At 32.8% G+C, this 21,057-nt stretch overlaps 1 protein-coding gene across 1 annotated transcript; it reads left to right on the top strand.

Annotated features, from left to right (window-relative positions):
- The first annotated feature begins 3,025 nt into the window (after positions 1-3,025).
- LOC149480451 (zinc transporter ZIP1-like) lies at positions 3,026-17,921 on the top strand. The gene is made up of 5 exons (XM_089706331.1): positions 3,026-3,418; positions 7,870-8,242; positions 10,663-10,870; positions 12,977-13,112; positions 17,802-17,921. Exons 1-5 carry the CDS (start codon positions 3,139-3,141, stop codon positions 17,807-17,809), a joined length of 1,005 nt encoding a protein of 334 aa, XP_089562457.1. The 5' UTR covers positions 3,026-3,138; the 3' UTR covers positions 17,810-17,921.
- Positions 17,922-21,057: the final 3,136 nt, after the last annotated feature.

Here is a 21,057-nt window from a genome sequence, read left to right as displayed (position 1 = left end):
TATATTGTATATTATATGTATATTGTATATTTTGTATAGTATGTATATATAGTATGTATGTTATCTATTTATAGTGAAGTATTTATATATTGTAATCTTATGTATAATTATGTTTATGCATTTTATATGTATATAAATATAAGTAATTTTTATATATAAATTTATGTTGTATTTATAAATTATGTGTGACGTTGTGCTTTATTTTTATTTTATTAAGTATTAAGTATTATTATTATTTTTTTTTTTTTTTTTTCTTCAAATTAATTATTTTAAATTTATTAGTTATTTGGCTTCCTAGCCTTTGGTATAATATTATGCTCTGTCCTTTACCTGAAGGTTGCCTGGCAGAGATGGCTTAGAGCCATAAGGCCGCCTTTTGTACATTTAAATCCATTAAGATATTATAAAATAAGATTAAACCTAATGTACAATAAAGAATAAATAAATAAATAAATAAATAAAGTTTTCTAAAAAACATTTTTCTTAAAGTGAACGGTTTTTGAGATATCAGCTCTCAAAGTCGTAAAAAGTATGTCCCCCCCCCTCTATTTTTATAACTACGGGGTATAAAATTCTAAAAAAAATAGAGGTGATGCATGCTAATTAACTCTTTCAACGATTTTTGGTTTGATCAAAGTATCTCTTATAGTTTTTGAGATAGGTTGATTTAACTGTAATTTATTATATTTGCTGCTACGGAACCCTTTGTGCGCGAGCCCGACTCGCACTTGGCCGGTTTTATTCAGGGTCTGATTCGATGTGGTTTAATTGTTATTAAATAAACAAAAATAATAATTAATAAATAATTATTAAAAAAAAATTATGAGGCGTGCACTTTTGGATTTTCCAAATTATTTGCATATTACTTAGTGTTCAATTAATTATATAATATGTATTATGTATTATGCTCGTGAGTTCATGAATACCTGTATGAATTATTATTGTGAATTTATTTTTGGAAGAAAAATCTTAACATCAGGAAAGTTTTGAAGCAGTGACTGGTATTTAAACTAAAACAATGTCATGTACTTTTAAAAATCTAAGTTCTTTCAGAGTTAGATAATAACATTCAGTAAGGATCTCAACAGAAGAGAGAAAAGACGGATTGATTTACATACTGCATAGTGTATTATGTAAGAAATATGTCTCAAAGAGAAATAATTGAAATCACTTCAGTACTTAGGTAGTTTGATCTGGGCCTACATTTGGCATTTTACGCACGCAAATTAGCATGGAGCAAAATAACATGTTAATAATGAAAATTTGCTTCATGTACCTATTAAAAACAACTAAAAACACTTATGGAGTGTAATTGAGCAATCAATTATTACGCTCCGTATCGAATGTGATTTATGTAGGTACCTACATTCCATTTCTTTACCAATTCTTATACCAGCACTTTTTATGGAAGAAAAATTCTTAATTTTGACACACACAATACCTAATTCAAATTAAGTATTGTCTGTGCCTCATCTAAAACATATTTCTAACTAGCTTTCCGCCCGCGGCTTCGCCTGCGTTTTCAAAGAAAAACCCGCATAGTTCCCGTTCCCGTGGGATTTCCGGGATAAAACCTATCCTATGTGTTAATCCAAGCTACCCTCTATATGTGTGCTAAATTTCATTGTAATCGGTTCAGTAGTATTTGCGTGAAAGAGTAAAAACACACACATCCTCACAAACTTACGCATTTTTAATATTAGTAGGATTCAACATTTGAATAGTCCCTTATATTGCTGATGATTTCTTAAATTAGTTTCCTTAATCGATACTTCCTTAAATGGGTCAAGTGTGCACATATTACGGACCTATTGGTACATTGTACGATGTATAGCATAATACTAAACCAGTACTTTTCAAAGTTTGTGGTGCTTTAAAAAAAATTAAATTCATAGACTCATAAAAATCATCATATTGTATTCTTGTAATACGCAAGTCATCGTTTAAGATATACCTACATATATAATTAACTTCTAATAACAGACAAATAGTACCACCGAATAATGTTATAGACTATAGTTGTAGGCACCGATTATTTCGAAGGTCGAAAATCAAGATTTACGAATTACGAGCAATTAAAGAAATGTTTGGAAATAAGGTTTTTGAAAAACATAATATATGGATAAAGTCTATGTTAATAACAAGTTTCATCAAGTGACGCAGTGATATCAAAATAAATCGGCTGATTGAAAAGAGTATTCTCACAGTGATGAAATCCAAATTAATTCTAAAATAAAAAAAGTTATTATGTGATTTAACAATTAATAGAAGGCACCGAAGACAACTAAGTACGACAAAAGAAAAAAAATAATTCATATACCTACTAAAAATAAATGCTTGCTGAACAGTTTGGGCAACCCTGGTCTAGGCCTTCCCCTTGGCGCATGCAGATCGGGATGTCCTTTGCGGAAATTGGCCAAACCAAATTGCATTGCATAGTCATTGGAATTTATAGCACATAAGACTAAACGCGTTTGTTGATAGAATTGTAGTCTTACATTCTATGTTGGTTTTTACCAAAATCTCTAGTCGGTAGGTATTTTTTATGTTAGAGAGTAGCAATATTCGCGAGATATCTAGTCATTGTGCACAGTACCTACCAAATAAAACTAATAAAAAGTTAAGTAATTAATTAATTCATTCGTTTGTAAATAAATAGAGTTTTGTAGAAACATTTATTATAATTATAGCAGCATACCATCTAGTTCTAATGGAAAAATTATTTTATATTTTGAAGGTATTTCGTGGACATGACTGTAATTTTTTAAACTACCAAAAATTTATCCATAAAGAAGTTGATGCTAATTAAGACCTTATGCGGAAAAACTGACAATGTGGTTTAGTTATATATTATACATTGCGCAAGTTATTCATAGCATTATATTATATTTGATTGAAACAATGTCCGTCTGCGACGACCCGCGTGCATCTTACAAGCCTACGGACACAGGAGCGGAATCTAATTGACGCGCCGGTGAACAAACAGCTACTGTCAGTTTTATCATTTAATAATGTTATCATGAGTCCGCCTACAGAAATACTGGGGAGCAGCAAGCAGGATCAGTTCGTGAGGAGACGGCGCCCGTAACGCCGCACACTTCAATATTGCGACCTCATTTAAAACAAACAGACGTTACAATGACAACTATGGACGAAGTCGCGCTCAACGAAGAAGGAAACGCTCTTAGAGCGAAAATTATAACGATGTCGACTCTCTTTGCTGTTTCTATGATTGTGGGATGTTTGCCGATGTTGATCTCGATGAAGTTCACATGGTTCACCCCGAAAGATGGTTCAAATATGCGAACCTCTAATTCCCTTGTGATCGGATTACTGGCTTTCGGCGGTGGTGTTTTGTTTGCAACCACTTTCATGCATTTGTTGCCAGAAGTTGATGAAAACATACAATTATTGCAAGGTAAGTTACAGTGCACTGTGCAGTGTGGTATAGATTATAATATATCGCTTAAAACAATTTGCCGGTGTCATTGATTTGAGTCGGTGTAGGGACATGCAGTATAAACTATAAAAGTTATTGTTATGTGCTGCAGCTAGTCTAGGTAGACTTCTCGTAAATTTAAAAATCTGCTTGATGATTTTTTTGCTCAGATAGATAAAAGATTATTTTGTACTTGAAATATATATAAAATTCACATGTTAAGAAAAGTTACTTCCCATAAATTATTATAAGTCAAAAACGACGTAAATCGTTACGGATACTAATGATTTTTGATATTGTGAATTTGTCATGATTTAGGATTAATAAGTAGGATAATATAATTATAAAGAAATTAATTAAACTATAAGTATAATAATATAAAGACTGTCTGAACTGTTACTAAATTTGCCGCCTACAAAATTAATCGCCATCGGTGTATAGCACTCAGTCACTGCTTGTTGCTAAATCCGCCGCTGCAGCTGTTAAATAATATTCTAGCACTTCCTAACAAACGAGCATTGTTGACATACAGACAACAAATTAACACTCTTAATGCGTTAATAGCAGGTGTCTGATAAGTGATAACCATCTTATCAGTCCATATTTGTGTCTATCGCATTGTTCGTCAAATGGCCCTGTTTACATCCTGACATATGGCTAGAAGCTGATTTAATTAAAACTGGTTTTAAATCTGACCTTAATTCCTTCTTTGGACTGTAGATATGGCTAGACATAGGATCTGAATAACATTGTGCTTTTTCTAATTTTCCCGAAGGTTAAGGATATTTCACAAAGTAAAGGCTTCCGTGTTTTATTTTTAATATTTATTAAAACAACGATAATAATTATGAATGGTATATCACAGTTTATCATCCTATTAATGTTCGGCAACTTTGCCTATTTCGTTTTTGGGTCATTTTCAAAATATTTGTACGTCACGAAATTGTCAGTAAACTGTTTCGTTAGGAAATGTCAGGAAGTTGTTAAAGTAAGGCTGTATTCAGAATAAGGTAATATTACATATAAAAAAGTAAGAAGTCACTAGTTAAAAAAAATATATATTTTTAGTTACAAAATAATCAACAAAACATTAATTTTTATAATTCTCTGTTTGCTTTTCCTTTTCTTTTCTTCTATCATTAGCTTCTTTCCATTTTTGTCTTCGAGCTTCTTTTTCACTGTCATTAAGATCTGATATTTTTCTTTGTCTTTGTTTCACTTTCTCGAGGTGTGTTTTCCTTTTCTTTTCATATATTTCAGGGTTTTGCTTTTTTAGTTTTTCAATGTATTTTTTTGCCGTTCGGCACCGGTTAGCGGCATTCTGAAACTAAAAAAAGCTGTTGGATATATGTATTTTGAATAAAAATAAAAACAAAAGTAAGCATCACTCGTGTGGGTGGAAAAGCGATCAACACTAAATGCAATAAGGCAAGCGTTATCCCATCAGAAACCACTTGTAAAATTGGAGGCCAAGACTCGCTGATCCGCTTTCACTATAAAAAAGTTATCAGATCCCGGGAAAAGTCAAGTCCCTAAGCCCGACTTTACTAACCCTACATCATGGTTTAAAAAAGTATGGCCTGTAGTTACAAAAAAATAATCTTGAGAGATTTATTGTTTTTCTCCTTTATTTTTATTCGTTACATTAATTTAACACACATTTTAATATCTTATTTTCATACTTTGCACATGAGACCACAGCTTTACCGTCTACAATTTACTGACGTCAGTAAATGTCAAGAAATTGTTCGTCAGTAACATGTAAAAAATAACCTAAGAAATACTTTTACACAAAACATAATCACATTTACCATTAGATTGAAAGTGTAATCTATTACTCTAGTCATAATTTAAGTATATTACAATTGCGGTAGGTGAATTCTTCAAAATGTACTTACTTTTGTTGAGAATACGTCGTTAGGAAATTGTAACTAAATTTTTTGCACAGCACACTACTGGACTTCTTCCATGTCTGGACGACGAACAAAATGGCGGCGCGTTAATGTGACCTTACTTTTCGTGACATGACCAGTGTTGCCAATGATTAGAGTTAGATTCCTCTTCTTTGTGATACAAGAAGTTGGTTAATTATGTCAATAAATCAGTGTCACGAAATTGTAACGATTGATAGGGACATTTTTATAATATGTAATTCTTCGTTTATTTAAGGTAATTTAAATAGTTTAATCTATCAGATATAACACTTCAAACATTGCTTTTTAATTATGATACAAAAAAATAGGAAGTTTCATACAAAAATTCTGATAAAAATATTGGTTTTCATTGTCGTCCACATAGGGGACAATAAAAAAATGTATGGAGCTTTTTTTGTTACTTTATTTTCACATTAAATTTATGTAAGAATTTGAATCGCAATTCATTGCTTTTTATCAGAAATGATATGCAGTATGCTTAAGTTTAGTCTGTAAAACGTTAACAATGATTTATTTCAGTCGTAACCATATTTTTTTCGAAGATTTTTTAGGGGGACAAACATTTTGTAGTAATGTACAATTATTTTGAAAACGACCCTTTTATAAATTCCTTTATTATATCTTATTTTTATTACTTATCTTGAATTACATTTTTCAACTTCCTTTGTTTTCTTGTCATAAAATAAAATTAAAATTTCCGCAATGATACGATCAAGAGATAATAATTAATAATCAGATTTATGTTAAAAAATTTTTGTATACAAATTTTAACTTATTTTTATTGCAATGTTAAGTATCAATGCTGTTCGAAGGATATTTGACTACAGAGTAGCTGACTATAGCAGGACGTAAGCAATTTAATATTTTTAAGAAGCAGGTTTGCTTTGAGTCTTTGACATTTAAAATTGTACAACTAAGTACTCGTTTCTACCAGTTTTGAATAAACCTTACAAAGTGCATTACTATTACGTTAAAAAGAAAAACAATTGAAAGTTTTTAACGTTTTGAATTGTGTAAGGGATGTTCATAAAGAAGAACTAGTACAACACTGGTTCTTCCATAGTACACAAAAGATTTTCTAAAAATAATGGACTATCCAAAGTTTCCCTATTTATAAACCACTTTTCGACAACATCGACAACTCTCGCTTCATTTAAGTATTTATAAATCTTCAAGGTATGGAATTAATTTATTTTAATAAGGACAGTAGATAATGAACTAGAAGCACGACAATCGGTTACATTCATTCATATTTTACCGATCTGTTAATTAATTCATTATTTACGGTTTTTAGGAGTTAAGGATTTGGTGATGCAAATTTAGGTTAGAAGATACGTCTAAAAAAATTAAATATAGGTATTTGTTGACTTTATATGTATAAGACCCGAATTTTATATTCTGTATCATTGATGTAACTAAATACTTACCTACCTTCGCCTGCAGAAAATATTTAATTTATGCGCGGGTGTGACCAAATAGGTTTTGACGCATGTTTTACGCTTTCAAATAAAAACGTTAATAATTATGTGATTTTTCAAGATGTGCACTTACGTAGTGCATTGCTCAATTTGGAGATAGGAAAACATATTCAAACGCTGTACATAATACATTAGGAATCAACAAAGACATAGTAGACACCAATTATTGAACTAGTAACTAGGTACTTCGTACTTAGTTTAATGAACTTAATCTGACTGCATATTTGCAATAAGTAACTATGTATAAGTTGATTAGCGGGCAATAACTTGTAGGTTATATTCTTTTATTGCACGCCTCATAAGCGAAGCGTTGAGGTGGGTACTACTGTCACTTCGCGCAAAACATCTGATTTTTCAAACTTAAAATGTCTTTATGTATCATACATTGCACTTGTAAGATAATACATACACACACATATTAAGAAAAAACACTATTTTTAACGTTCATGATATTTTTGATGTCATTTTTGTTATTTAAACTAGTTAAAAAACAGTTTAAAAAAGTTCTGTCTTGGACGTCCGTGTGTCTGTATGTGCGGATCCTTTTTCTTGTTAACACGATAGCGACCGAAATACTTTACTAATCGAGTCTTTTTTTTTCTCTTACGCTTGAGTATGCTCAGGAATAGAACCCTTTCATTTTTCAGGGTCTGATTCGATGTGGTTTAATTGTTATTAAATAAACAAAAATAATAATTAATAAATATTTATTAAAAAAAAATTATGAGGCGTGCACTTTTGGATTTTCCAAATTATTTTACTCTTTATGACCGGTGAATTCAACCACCGATTATAACATGATTAATCAGCAGGCTAAAATAAAAATTATTATTTGAAAAAGTTTTAATAATACCACAGAAATAATACTATTATTTCAAATGTTACTTAGTTATACGTGTATTATATGAAACCAAAATATACCTATAAAAATAGGTGGCAAATATGATAATATTGTTATAGGTACCTATGAGAGCTATATAGTTATCATACAAATAAAATTTACACATCTTATTTCCAGAGGAGGGCCGGTTACCCGAAATGCCCATATACCTAGCAGCCCTGATTATGTGCAGCGGGTTCTTCATGATGTACCTCGTTGAAGAGCTCGTCCATGTGTACATAAACAGTCGAGAAAATAAAAACGCCAACACCAGTTTTACCAGAGTTCTAAGCATACGAAGGAGTAAATCAGAGGAAGATGGCAATACTGAAACGCAAACTATTAAAGAAGTTGAGGCGGCCCGGAATCATGGTCATAGTCATTTGGCTGTGCAATCAGATGATACTATTGTAGCTGCTTTACGAGGACTTCTGATTGTGCTGGCGCTTTCGATTCATGAATTGTTTGAAGGTCTTGCGGTGGGATTGGAGTCTTCTGCGAGAAGTGTATGGTAAGAAGTGTTTGAATGTTTATTTGAATTAACAGTTCTTTCGGCGAAAACGCCGTATCTCCTGCTTGCTCCGAAATTAGCCATTAAACTGTTAATATTACTCCCAGACCATCATTAAAGAAGGCAAAACTTTCTTAGTACAGTTAAAAACTGCATGTGGGAATTGGGTATTGGTCCTCGGAGGGAAAAATTATACATCCATTGATATAATGACCCATTTCCCGGTCTAAAGTGTTTAAGTTATAAATAACGTACATGATGTAATAAATAATGTACCTGTGGGTGGACAACGATTGTAATAAATGTACCTAATTATAAATAGTTGGAGTTCTTGAAATATTTGTTGATTTAAGTAGTACATTTCGATGATATAAGTGTTGTTTGACAAATCACATGATCGCGAGTCATGTTAATTATTTTTCCAAACAGAATTATTGAAGTGAGTTTTTTAAATGTTCCTATTTATTTTTGTGTATTAATATTTGAGATTTATATAAGCTACTGTACCTAAGTGTAAAATGTAGATCAATGTTTGCTTCTATGAAATTTCTATGCCCTTACGTATATTTTACTCCCGGAGTTTGTCACAATCGTTATCTATAGTACATATATATAAAACTCAAAGGTGACTGATATAGTGATCTATCAACGCACAGCCCAAACCACTGGACGTATCGGGCTGAAATTTGGCATGCAGGTAGATGTTAGGACGTAGGCATCCGCTAAGAAAGGATTTTCCGAAATTCTTGCGGGAACGGGGAAAAACGGGGATGCACGTACAAAGTCGTGGGCGGAAGCTAGTCTTTAATACAAGAGGATTAATCACTCCTCTTAATATCCCAGATACTTTAATCAAAAGCTCTCGTAGAGTCGTAGACATCATATAATAGGCTATTTGACAAGGTTTTGAAAACTGTCTCAAATTATTAAGTTACGTTTATAGAGCACACAAAACACATGTTTCTTAATTTTTTGTAGTTATTCATTGAGAAAATGGAAAATAAAAACATGATATTCAAATACGCCGCCAAAACACAATTTTGAAGAATATGGCGTCTCGCGACCATGGTGACGTCACAGCGGCGTAAACATCAACTTGCTCCTAGTACTTATTGTTCGTTTTTGTTTTAATTATAGTATAATTAAGTTAATCTGTTTAAAAACCAGAAAATGAGTTCTTATAGGTGGTGTGTAGTTCCTGGATGCAGAAATAAACCCCTGACAAACTATTTATATGTGCTCCAAAAAATATAAAAATGCGTAGAAAGTGGTTGCAGTTAGCTCGCAGAAATCCAAGTGATATTAGATATATCAATTAAAACAGTTATATTTTTTTGTGAAGACCACTTCGATGTAAGTATGGTGTTGAATACCTAGTAGGCAGTTTATTTTATTTGCAATACATAGTATAAATCGTCTCATTACTTACCTGCTTGAGGTAAGATAATGATATATATAAATTGATGATGACGTGTTTGTATTGATATTGAAAATAATCAATACAAACACGTCAATCCTATAAACTGGATGGCTGAAATGAAAAATAAAGGACTTAATCTAAAAAATTATTGTGCTATTGTGATTCATGTTTGTAGGTAGGAATTAACTAAAAAAGTAATGAATGACGATTGAAATATTAACTTACGTAGCTGTTTTCACATTTCTCAATTGAGGAGCGTAAAAATCTTGGTTGTTTTTAAAGAACATGCCAACCATTATAGCACAGTATTACAATATTATTTCCTAATTATAGCGTCCACTTTAGGTAGATTTCTACTGTCTGCTTTTTCGAAATTAGGTTCCATGACAAACAAAAATAACACATAAAGAACAAAACTGATTACAGACACCTTGAATCACAAGAAATAAGTTATACAAAAAACAAAACCAAAAGCGAAATTCAGCAACGACGTGAGTAAACGTTGGGATCACTTGTTATTTACGCCGCTGTGACGTCATGGCAGATGCAGCCAATCATGGATGTTTTCGGTCACGTGGTCATTTTAAAAAATATGATGTTTTTTCTCGACGATTTATAAATAAATAAGTTATTATTTATATCATTTATTAATTTAAATCGCTTCAAAAACCTTATATATATATGGATTACACAAAAAAGTAATTTATTTTTTATACTGTCAAATAGCCTATTAATGATAAGCATTTGCAGTAGGTAGGTACATCTATAACTGACATGTCTGACCAGCAGTCGCATTTTCTCTTTCACTTTCTGCAAAAAAACCACCACCACCATTTTAATATGTACCATCTACACATTATATATTTCTAACTAACTATGTACATTGAGAATATTAATTACTGTGAAATAAATATTTTCTATCGTAAGAACTAGAACTACCTCAGTCCACACTCCACAGCCTTACCTGTATTGTATATTGTTACTCTGAATAATTCCTCAGGTACATGTTCGGAGCGGTATCAGCACACAAGTACATAATCGCGTTCTGTATTGGTGTGGAACTATTGGCCGCGGGTACTAAGCGCTGGCTCTCAGTGCTGTACATCTTTACATTCTCATTTGTATCAGCACTTGGTATCGGGGTTGGGATCTTGCTGGTTGGGGGAGCTGGTGCTGCTGCCGCTGGACTGTATTCCGTTGTGTTACAGGTGAGATTACGCTGTTTTTGTTGAATTAAATGTAGTCTATAAATATTTTTGTATTTGATAATGAAAACGAATGAAGGATGCGTCCTACCATGGCGCGAATCCCGCGTTAGGATCGATTTTAAGTTTTTTTTTCAAACTTTACTGTCGTAAAGACGAATTATTATGTATGTGATTTCAGTTAATAGGTAAGTTTAATTATTTGAAATCGACACCACAAATTAAAAATCTAAAATGCTTTTTATCCTTTTGCTTTGTAAGTATTGATATATCGCTCGCAGACGATGTTAATTATGTCGGCATGTTTATATTCTTAACTAGCTTTCCGCCCGCGGCTTCGCCCGCTTTGTCTAAAACATAATAAATTATATACTAAAACCTTCCTCTTGAATTACTCTATCTATTAAAAAAAACACATCAAAATCCGTTGCGTAGTTTTAAAGATTTAAGAATACCTACCAGGGATGTAACGGAGGTAGTTTTATCGGAACCGAAATCGGAATCGGAGTTTTCAAATTTGGTTTATCGGAATCGGAATCGAAATCGGAATCGAAATCGGAGGCAGGGTCAGTTTGTTTAAGGACAAATAAAACATGATTTATAGTCAATTCTTTTCATTTTATTTTTTATTATAAAATAAAAAACAATTGTGAAAAAAAATTGGCATAATTCCAAATGAACAAAAGATAAAATTAATGAATTTAAAGTTTAATTAAAATTAAAACCCAAAGTAGCGTGTTACATTTGGTGACATTACAATAAATGAACAATAGCTAAAGCAAATTAAATCAAAATGGACTCCAAAAGTAATGTATTGTACTTTATGAACAAAAGCTTTGATGCTTTGTAACAACTAACAAGGGGAAAAATAATTGATGATAGAGTGCACGTAGTGGGGGTCGGGGGATTCCCTGCGCGACATGTATGAACCTGTTCGGCACAGGCCGTCGCGCGCCGCCCGCTTTGTTTCGTTCGACCTCCGATTAACATCCGATACAAAAGTATCGGAACCGAAGTCGGAACCGAAAGTGTAATAATAATCGGAAGTTCCGACTTAACGGAACCGGAATCGAAGCTCCGTTACATCTCTGATACCTACATAGGGACATAGGGACAGAGATGAATCATTTAATTCGCTGTTATCAAGCAGCAGATTTTCCAAGTGGTGAGATTTTATTTTTGATTTTGACTTGCATTCATTAATCACTCACGATTTCTTCTTTCACTGATTAGATAAAGATATGGATATATCTATGGATCAAAAATAACTTTGATAATTTTAGTCTAATTATCGTTAGAAAAGTTTATTTTTAGACAATTAGTATTGTTAAGGGAGCTTAAGAGATCAGTAATTATTTATCTACAAAATTCTTCCCTTGAGTTATCGCATTACTGTCATTCTTAAGAGCGATAAAAACTAATCTGAAAGTACGTTCCGGTCACACAAAGAATGATTTATGGGTTCCAGAAAGTCAATTACTATAGGGAGTAGGGACCGATAAAATATTTTAGAAAGTCGGCCCTAATATTTGGAACTATGTACAGCCACGAGCATAAATATATTACCTACTATGGACAGATTAGCAAAAAATATCTGTCACAAGAACGAGTTCAATAATATCTGACTGCCAGTATGCAGCAAATTATCTGAAATTAGTAGGCAGCATAATAAAGTGGCATCAAAATTATGTGACGAAAATGAACAGCAAATAATTGTGATAAACTCTCACAGCATAAATATATGACGTACGCAATAATATATTATTTGAAATATTGCGTATATAGTGATATACCCTCAGAAAACTTCCCCGAAGCAACTAATACTTGCTTCTAGAATTTAGATAAATAGATAGAAAGGATTTAATATTTATAATTACCCGCTTAGAAGTGCGAAGGGAGCGTTATATATTTTTCGAGTGTTTGTATGTGTGTATTATGTGTATTACTTATATTTATTTGGCACACCCTACAGCCCAAACAGCTGGACGAACTTTTAATTTTTATATGTATATGAGGTGTTACATAATAATCCGAATTATGGTAGCGTCATAAGCTATTTAAATTAGCAGTCGGGTTGTCTTCATAATAAAATTTTTGTTCTTTTTGCAGGGTCTCGCGTGTGGTACTCTAGTCTATGTAGTGTTCTTCGAGGTGTGGAGACAAGACCGAACAGGGCTTATGCAGTTCTTCTGCGCGATATTCGGCTTCGCTATTATGGTCGCGCTTGAAGCTGTGGCCGAATCTTGTAAGTTTTGCTTATAATTAATACATTATATTACATACCAATATTATAAATGCGAAAGTAACTCTGTCTGTCTGTCTGTTACTCAATCACGCCTTAACTACTGAACCAATTTGCATGAAATTTGGTATAGAGATATTTTGATACCCGAGAAAGGACATAGGCTACTTTTTATCCCGGGAAATAGGATAGGTTTTATCCCGGAAATCCCACGGGAACGGGAACTATGCGGGTTTTTCTTTGACTGCGCGGGCGAAGCTGCGGGTTGAAAGCTAGTTACATATATGTAGCTGACAACCTTTATTTGATCAACTGTTGGAGGTAACCTTAATTCTTTGTATGGAAGTAGATACCTATAGACAGTAGACACAGAGGCTTTATGGATAGCAGAAAAGGCGTCATACCATCACTAATCGAGTGAAATGTCAAAAATGCTACAGCGTAATTTAGATAAAATAGCTATAATAACATTTTTGTGCTTCTGAGCCACATCAACACTTGGTAGGTTATGACGATGTTGATGTCGCAAAAAATATCGCAGTTAAATATTTAATAATTATAAATTAAATTAAAACACAAATATATTGAAATAAACTAACTATAATCTACGACTTATAGTCGGAATGTTATCCTTTCGTCATTGCAAATGTATTTATTATGCAGACAGACGATATAACACGTTCGTGTTAATTATTTTAACGTCATTGATCTAGTTTTTGAGAAAGACAAAGACATTTACTAATAATCTCTTCATTAAAAAACCGTCGACGACTGTGTCCGTGTTTCACGCAAAAACTAGCCTACTGTTCGAACTTTGGTGAAACTTTTTTGTTCTATAGCTACATATTAGTAATCGGTAAAATATAGGCTATAAATGCTATAATATTTTCATGAATAGGTAATTTATTTTGATTTGGGCATAGATGACACTACCTACTTACTAAAATTATAATTTTACTCTCTAATGATATTTTATACCTAGGTACTCAATAGATCAACGAATAATAAAAACGTCTGAGGTGTCACATGTGGGACACCCGACTGGAAAACATTCCTTCTTCTAGCATTCCTTCACTTATTTCATTTGTCATTTAATTCCTAAATATTGGTAATTTGAAGTGAAATAAGTGAAGGAATGCTACTATACAAAAGTGTCGTGAGGATTTTTTAAGCTCCCTTAGGGCGCTTGTGCACTACAAGGAATTTTACTGTCCGGCATTCCGATTTTTTACGGTCCGGTGTGGCATGAAAAAACCGATGAATTGCTTGTGCACCTGTCCGTCTTTACTCGGATCAGTGCGGTACAGTTCAAGGAAGTATGGCGGTATAATGCTATCATAAATGATTGTTTTCGCATTTTACAAGAAACGAGTAAAAATATAGAAGGTGAAATATTATATTACTTCGTTATAATAAAAAGTAAAGTTCCGTAAGAGATTTAAAATGCGTGTTTCACTTATTTATTTTAATCGGTGACGAGGAGCTACATCTATTCCCACTTGAACTTTAACTTACCAACACTTACTTAGATAATAATTATAGGTCAATGCTTGGTCAATGTACCTATATAAAATAACAATACCGACTTCTCAAATCTCATTGCCAGCTAAAAGAAAGTAAAACAAGAGCTTGCTTTCAATTGGCATATGCAATAAAAAGAGTAAAATCCAAGCAAGTGGGCACTCGAAAACAATTATACCTACAGCGACTCGTAAACTCAAAAAACCATCCGGAATAGGGAAAAGTAAAATGTCGGACAGTAAAATTACGTAGGTGCACAAGCTAGTATTTAGATTAAGGGCGTTTGTCCACTACAAGGAATTTTACGGTCCGGCATTCCGATTTTTTACGGTCCGGTATGGCACGCCAATAATCTATGTACTAGCTTGTGCACTATACGTAATTTTACTGTCCGACATTTTACTTTTCCCTATTCCGGATGGTTTTTTGAGTTTACGAGTCGCTGTAGGTATAATTGTTTTCGAGTGCCCACTTGCTTGGATTTTACTCTTTTTATTGCATATGCCAATTGAAAGCAAGTTCTTGTTTTACTTTCTTTTAGCTGGCAATGAGATTTGAGAAGTCGGTATTGTTATTTTATATACATTGACCAAGCATTGACCTATAATTATTATCTAAGTAAGTGTTGGTAAGTTAAAGTTCAAGTGGGAATAGATTTAGCTCCTCGTCACCGATTAAAATAAATAAGTGAAACACGCATTTTAAATCTCTTACGGAACTTTACTTTTTATTATAACGAAGTAATATAATATTTCACCTTCTATGTTTTTACTCGTTTCTTGTAAAATGCGAAAACAATCATTTATGATAGCATTATACCGCCATACTTCCTTGAAGGGCGTTTGTCCACTACAAGGAATTTTACGGTCCGGCATTCCGATTTTTTACGGTCCGGTATGGCACGCCATTAATCTATATACTAGCTTGTGCACTATACGTAATTTTACTGTCCGACATTTTACTTTTCCCTATTCCGGATGGTTTGTTGTGTCTACGAGTCGCTGTAGGTATAATTGTTTTCGAATGCCCACTTGCTTGGATTTTACTGTTTTCACTGCATATGCCAATTAAAAGCAAGCTCTTGTTTTACTTTCTTTTAGTTGGCAATGAGATTTGAGAAGTCAGTATTGTTATTTTATATACATTGACCAAGCATTGACCTATAATTATTATCTAAGTAAGTGTTGGTAAGTTAAAGTTCAAGTGGGAAGAGCTTTAGCTCCTCGTCACCGATTAAAATAAATAAGTGAAACACGCATTTTAAATCTCTTACGGAACTTTACTTTTTATTATAACGAAGTAATATAATATTTCACCTTCTATATTTTTTACTCGTTTCTTGTAAAATGCAAAAACAATCATTTATGATAGCATTATACCGCCAAACTTCCTTGAACTGTACCGCACTGATCCGAGTAAAGACGGACAGGTGCACAAGCAATTCATCGGTTTTTTCATGCCACACCGGACCGTAAAAAATCGGAATGCCGGACAGTAAAATTCCTTGTAGTGCACAAGCACCCGAACTGTACCGCACTGATCCGAGTAAAGACGGACAGGTGCACAAGCAATTCATCGGTTTTTTCATGCCACACCGGACCGTAAAAAATCGGAATGCCGGACAGTAAAATTCCTTGTAGTGCACAAGCGCCCTAATGGCGTGCCATACCGGACCGTAAAAAATCGGAATGCCGGACCGTAAAATTCCTTGTAGTGGACAAACGCCCTTAGGGCGCTTGTGCACTACAAGGAATTTTACTGTCCGGCATTCCGATTTTTTACGGTCCGGTGTGGCATGAAAAAACCGGTGAATTGCTTGTGCACCTATCCGTCTTTACTCGGATCAGTGCGGTACAGTTCAAGGAAGTTTGGCGGTATAATGCTATCATAAATGATTGTTTTTGCATTTTACAAGAAACGAGTAAAATATATAGAAGGTGAAATATTATATTACTTCGTTATAATAAAAAGTAAAGTTCCGTAAGAGATTTAAAATGCGTGTTTCACTTATTTATTTTAATCGGTGACGAGGAGCTAAAGCTATTCCCACTTGAACTTTAACTTACCAACACTTACTTAGATAATAATTATAGGTCAATGCTTGGTCAATGTATATAAAATAACAATACCGACTTCTCAAATCTCATTGCCAACTAAAAGAAAGTAAAACAAGAGCTTGCTTTTAATTGGCATATGCAGTAAAAACAGTAAAATCCAAGCAAGTGGGCATTCGAAAACAATTATAGAGATAAACTACGATAACATGGCGCGCCCCTCCAAAATTCAAAACGTTTGAAAGTATTTGTGAAATTCATAATAAATAATATAATAATATAATATAATAATAAAAATTAATAATTTAATTATTATATTATTATAAATAATAATTATTTAATATTAAAATATTTGTATTTCACTACACACATTGAAACAGTAATTTGGAGGGGCGCGCCATGTTATCGTAGTTTATCTCTACCTACAGCGACTCGTAGACACAAAAAACCATCCGGAATAGGGAAAAGTAAAATGTCGGACAGTAAAATTACGTATAGTGCACAAGCTAGTATATATAGATTAATGGTGTGCCATACCGGACCGTAAAAAATCGGGATGCCGGACCGTAAAATTCCTTGTAGTGGACAAACGCCCTTAGCCAGCGTACCGTACTTACGTACGCGCGATAAGGTACTTCGTTCCAATACGCTAAATTGCAAATTGCTACGTATCACAATTTTTCGACAGTTTGCAATCTCGCGAGTTAGATTATAATCTAACGGGTTTTCCAATCATACGGAGACAATGTACCTACCTATATAGAAGTAGGTACAAAGCTATACCGATATTTAAATTTTTATATTTAACTAGCTGACCCGACAGACGTTGTCCTGTCTTCGGGCAAATTGTCAAACCCGTGAAGTTTTCTCATTTTCTTGATTTTTTGGCAAATTTTCTTGAGTTTAACTTTCAAAAGATTTCCTCCTGACACTAACTAACACATCAAAATAAGATATATCGGAATCGGTCCAGCCGTTCACGCGTGATGCCGTGACCAAGGGAAATAGTGATTCATTTTTATATAGAGAAGATTAGTAGGCACTTCAGATTAGATAAGGTTATTTTTCATAACCATAACCTTTTTTGACTAATGATTTAATTTTTCTTTTGTTTCAGTTGTTTGACAGTGTGAAAAAGTGTGAAAAGGGTGTATGACATGGGAGATGGACAGTGTATGGTTAAAGTTAGCATAAGTTTTGTTACTGTTATAATTTAAGAAATACCAATAAATATTTATATAAAACTTTTTTGTTTTATTTGAAAATAAAAGACCTGTTGTGCCACTCCATCAAGCCCTTACATTACGTATGTACACAGCTTCTAATAATGTTATTATTGGTACTCAACATAGGGTATAGAAATAGAGTTGGTAATTGCCAATAGAGATAATAAAAAAATCAGCAATCTAAATAATATATATATGAATATCCAGGATAAATAATTGTAACGCAGCAAACGTAGCAAGTACTTAGCCATATAGGCAATAAATCTATTTTTCTGATAGCAGCAATATATTTTTCTGCTATCAATGTCTCAATTTATAATAGTCATAACTAATAATATGCAATTTTAAAAGAACGGTTTTCCTTAAAATGCCCATATCCTACTATGATTATTTACTGCCCATAATCATTGCGATTAGTAGTTACATACTAAATATCTACTATGTATAAATTATTTATCATCTATAAGACATTCTGAAGTGTTACTGATTTGAGAAAGCCGCTATTATGTATAATATTGTCAATATAGATGAGATAAGGCTAATTTACAGGCTTTCACATGTATCAATGTATTGTATTTGTATCATAAAAGGGATTATACTCTTAAGTAGTAAATCCATTGATAACTTTCATAGATCGAGACAAATCGCCAATGAAAGAATGCCATAAGCCATAAGGTTTAGGATTATAAGATGACAATGCTTAAAATAATAACCATATGAGACTTAATGATATGCAAGAGAATGGAAGATATAAGGAAATTCCCGTAGTGCATTTTTGATTACTTATACCTTAAGAAGAAAAATGTGTGTAACCTTACTAAGAAAAAATATCTTTCAATTGTTTAGACATGTAAGCGTAGGTACCTCACGCTTATATGTCTAAACAATTGAATAAATTTTGGTCAAATTTTAAATGGGGACCTTGTTGAAAAGTTACCCATATCCTCTACATGGGCATTGGGCAACTTTTTGTAAAACTAAAATACAAACATTTAACTAGACTTCATAAATAAGAGCTTTTGAAACTTCAATATATACACAATTAAATTATGTATAATTACCACCGCTTTGGAAAACAGTTTCTAAAGAGAGGAGCGGGCAGGAAAAGAATAACAAGAATATATAACAAGTTTTAAATTAAACATTAGTACTTAAGAGCGCTTATTCAAATTTAACAAGTCAAAATCTCCGCGATCTATTACGATTTTTTACTTTATTATATATATTATTCTTTACATATATATATTATTTTTACTATGAACAGCATAGGTCCACAGGATAGCGCCGAGCAACATGTCCTCTCGCTGCCGACTGATTTTAATCGGGTCACGCGCAGTGTTTTATAGTACTTTAAAAAAAATTGTAGAAAAATAATAGAGGTACCTTGGTTGATTTTTTAAATTTTATCTTATAAGTAAGACATTCTTTTATTGCAATATGTATAAATTATATTCAAATAAGTCAAATATCTTGGTGAAAATAATCATTTTGTCGACTATAATTTCTAAAAAAATTCACATTGTTCGGATTTTAATTTCGTAAGTTAGGAGTCCAAAATAGAAAAATCTTTTAACTAACTATTTTAATAAGGATTTTTGCAGTTAGTTAAAAAAAATTGTGTGTTAGATCTGTTAGCAATTTCAGATATTTTTAGCTTCGAAATTGACACTAAAAGTGAAATCAAGTACCTAATCATCGGCTCAGTTATCTTGATGGTATTCACAAATTAATATACTGTACTAGCGGTCCGCCCCGGCTTCGCCCGTGGTACATATTTCGCAATAAAAGGTAGCCTATGTCCTTTCTCGGGTATCAAAATATCTCTATACCAAATTTCATGCAAATTGGTTCAGTAGTTTAGGCGTGATTGAGTAACAGACAGACAGACAGACAGAGTTACTTTCGCATTTATAATATTAGTAGGGATTAATTGAAAAAAACTCTTAACTAACTACATAGACAATAAAATTTCCTAAAATTATTAGTAATTCATATGTTTGTAAGATAAGTGGTTGATGGAAAATCTGGTTTGAAAAATCACATATTTGAGCCAAACAGCGCACGGACCGCGTACACGGCCTTAAACGACCAAGAGTCCAAGACCCAAGAGTGTAAAAAAATAATATTTTTTCTTACGTATCTTAATTATCGTATAAAGGAGAATATGTGCTATCAGTTAGATCTTACATTGTTAGCCATAAAGTGAATGTAGGTATATACTATATTGTAAGACTAGCGATCCGCCCCGGCTTCGCCCGTGGTACATATTTCGCATTAAAAGGTAGCCTATGTTCTTTCTCAGGGTCTAAAGATTATCTGTGCCAAATTTCATCAAAATCGGTCCAGTAGTTTATGCGTGAAAACCATACATACATACATACATACAAACCTTTCCTCTTTATAATATTAGTATAGATAGAATGCCAAACATAATATGTATAGGTTTAATATCGAAGTTATTTAATTAAAAATAATTATTTAAGAACTACATGACTCCTGGTTACTTTACATTACTTGTAAAATACGTATCTATTATTTTCAGTTAATAAGGTAAGTAAAAGCGGTACTTTCAATATATATATTTCTTTCATAACAATAAAACATCAAGCACCTAGCTAATAATATTGACCAGTTAGCTTGACTCGCGAGAAAAACGTGCATTTCAGTCCTAAAATACCTATTCAGGTACCTACTTAGCTTTCTCTTAATGAAACAATTTTCATGATCGGATCACTACTTCTGAAATATACAAAGCTAGAAATTTTAAATTTACAGATAATATTACTAGCATTCCGCCCGCGGCTACGCCCGCTTTGTCTAAAACCCAATAAATTATAATATGTATACTAAAACCTTGTTTTTGGATCACTCTATCTATTAAAAAAACCGCATCAAAATCCATTGCGTAGTTTTAAAGTTTTAAACATAGGGAAAGAGAAAGCGATTATTTAGTGTTTATATATCTACTAGCTGCATTAGCAGACGTTGTTCTGCCTTATTGCCTGTTTTTCGTCTTTTCTCAGCATGAGAACCATCCTTGAGCCTTAAGAAAACCGTTAAAAATAACCAAATTGGTCGAGCCGTTCTCAAGTGTTGTTTGCTTAGCAACGCATTTGGCGAATATTTTTTATTAGGTGGATACATATA

The sequence above is a fragment of the Colias philodice genome, chromosome 18 (genome assembly GCF_061535455.1).
Source record: "Colias philodice isolate Cphi_HAF_F1 chromosome 18, ilColPhil1 Martin Lab GWU primary, whole genome shotgun sequence".
NCBI classification, from domain to species: Eukaryota; Metazoa; Arthropoda; class Insecta; order Lepidoptera; family Pieridae; genus Colias; species Colias philodice.
This window is presented reverse-complemented; position numbering and strand designations above follow the sequence as displayed.

Excerpts from the sequence above, each read along its gene's own strand:
- LOC149480451 (XM_089706331.1), top strand. The coding sequence starts at position 3,139 with ATGACAACTATGGACGAAGTCGCGCTCAACGAAGAAGGAAACGCTCTT. Across the intron at positions 8,243-10,662 it reads TCTTCTGCGAGAAGTGTATG|GTACATGTTCGGAGCGGTAT; the intron begins GTAAGAAGTGTT and ends ATAATTCCTCAG. Across the intron at positions 10,871-12,976 it reads TGTATTCCGTTGTGTTACAG|GGTCTCGCGTGTGGTACTCT; the intron begins GTGAGATTACGC and ends TTCTTTTTGCAG.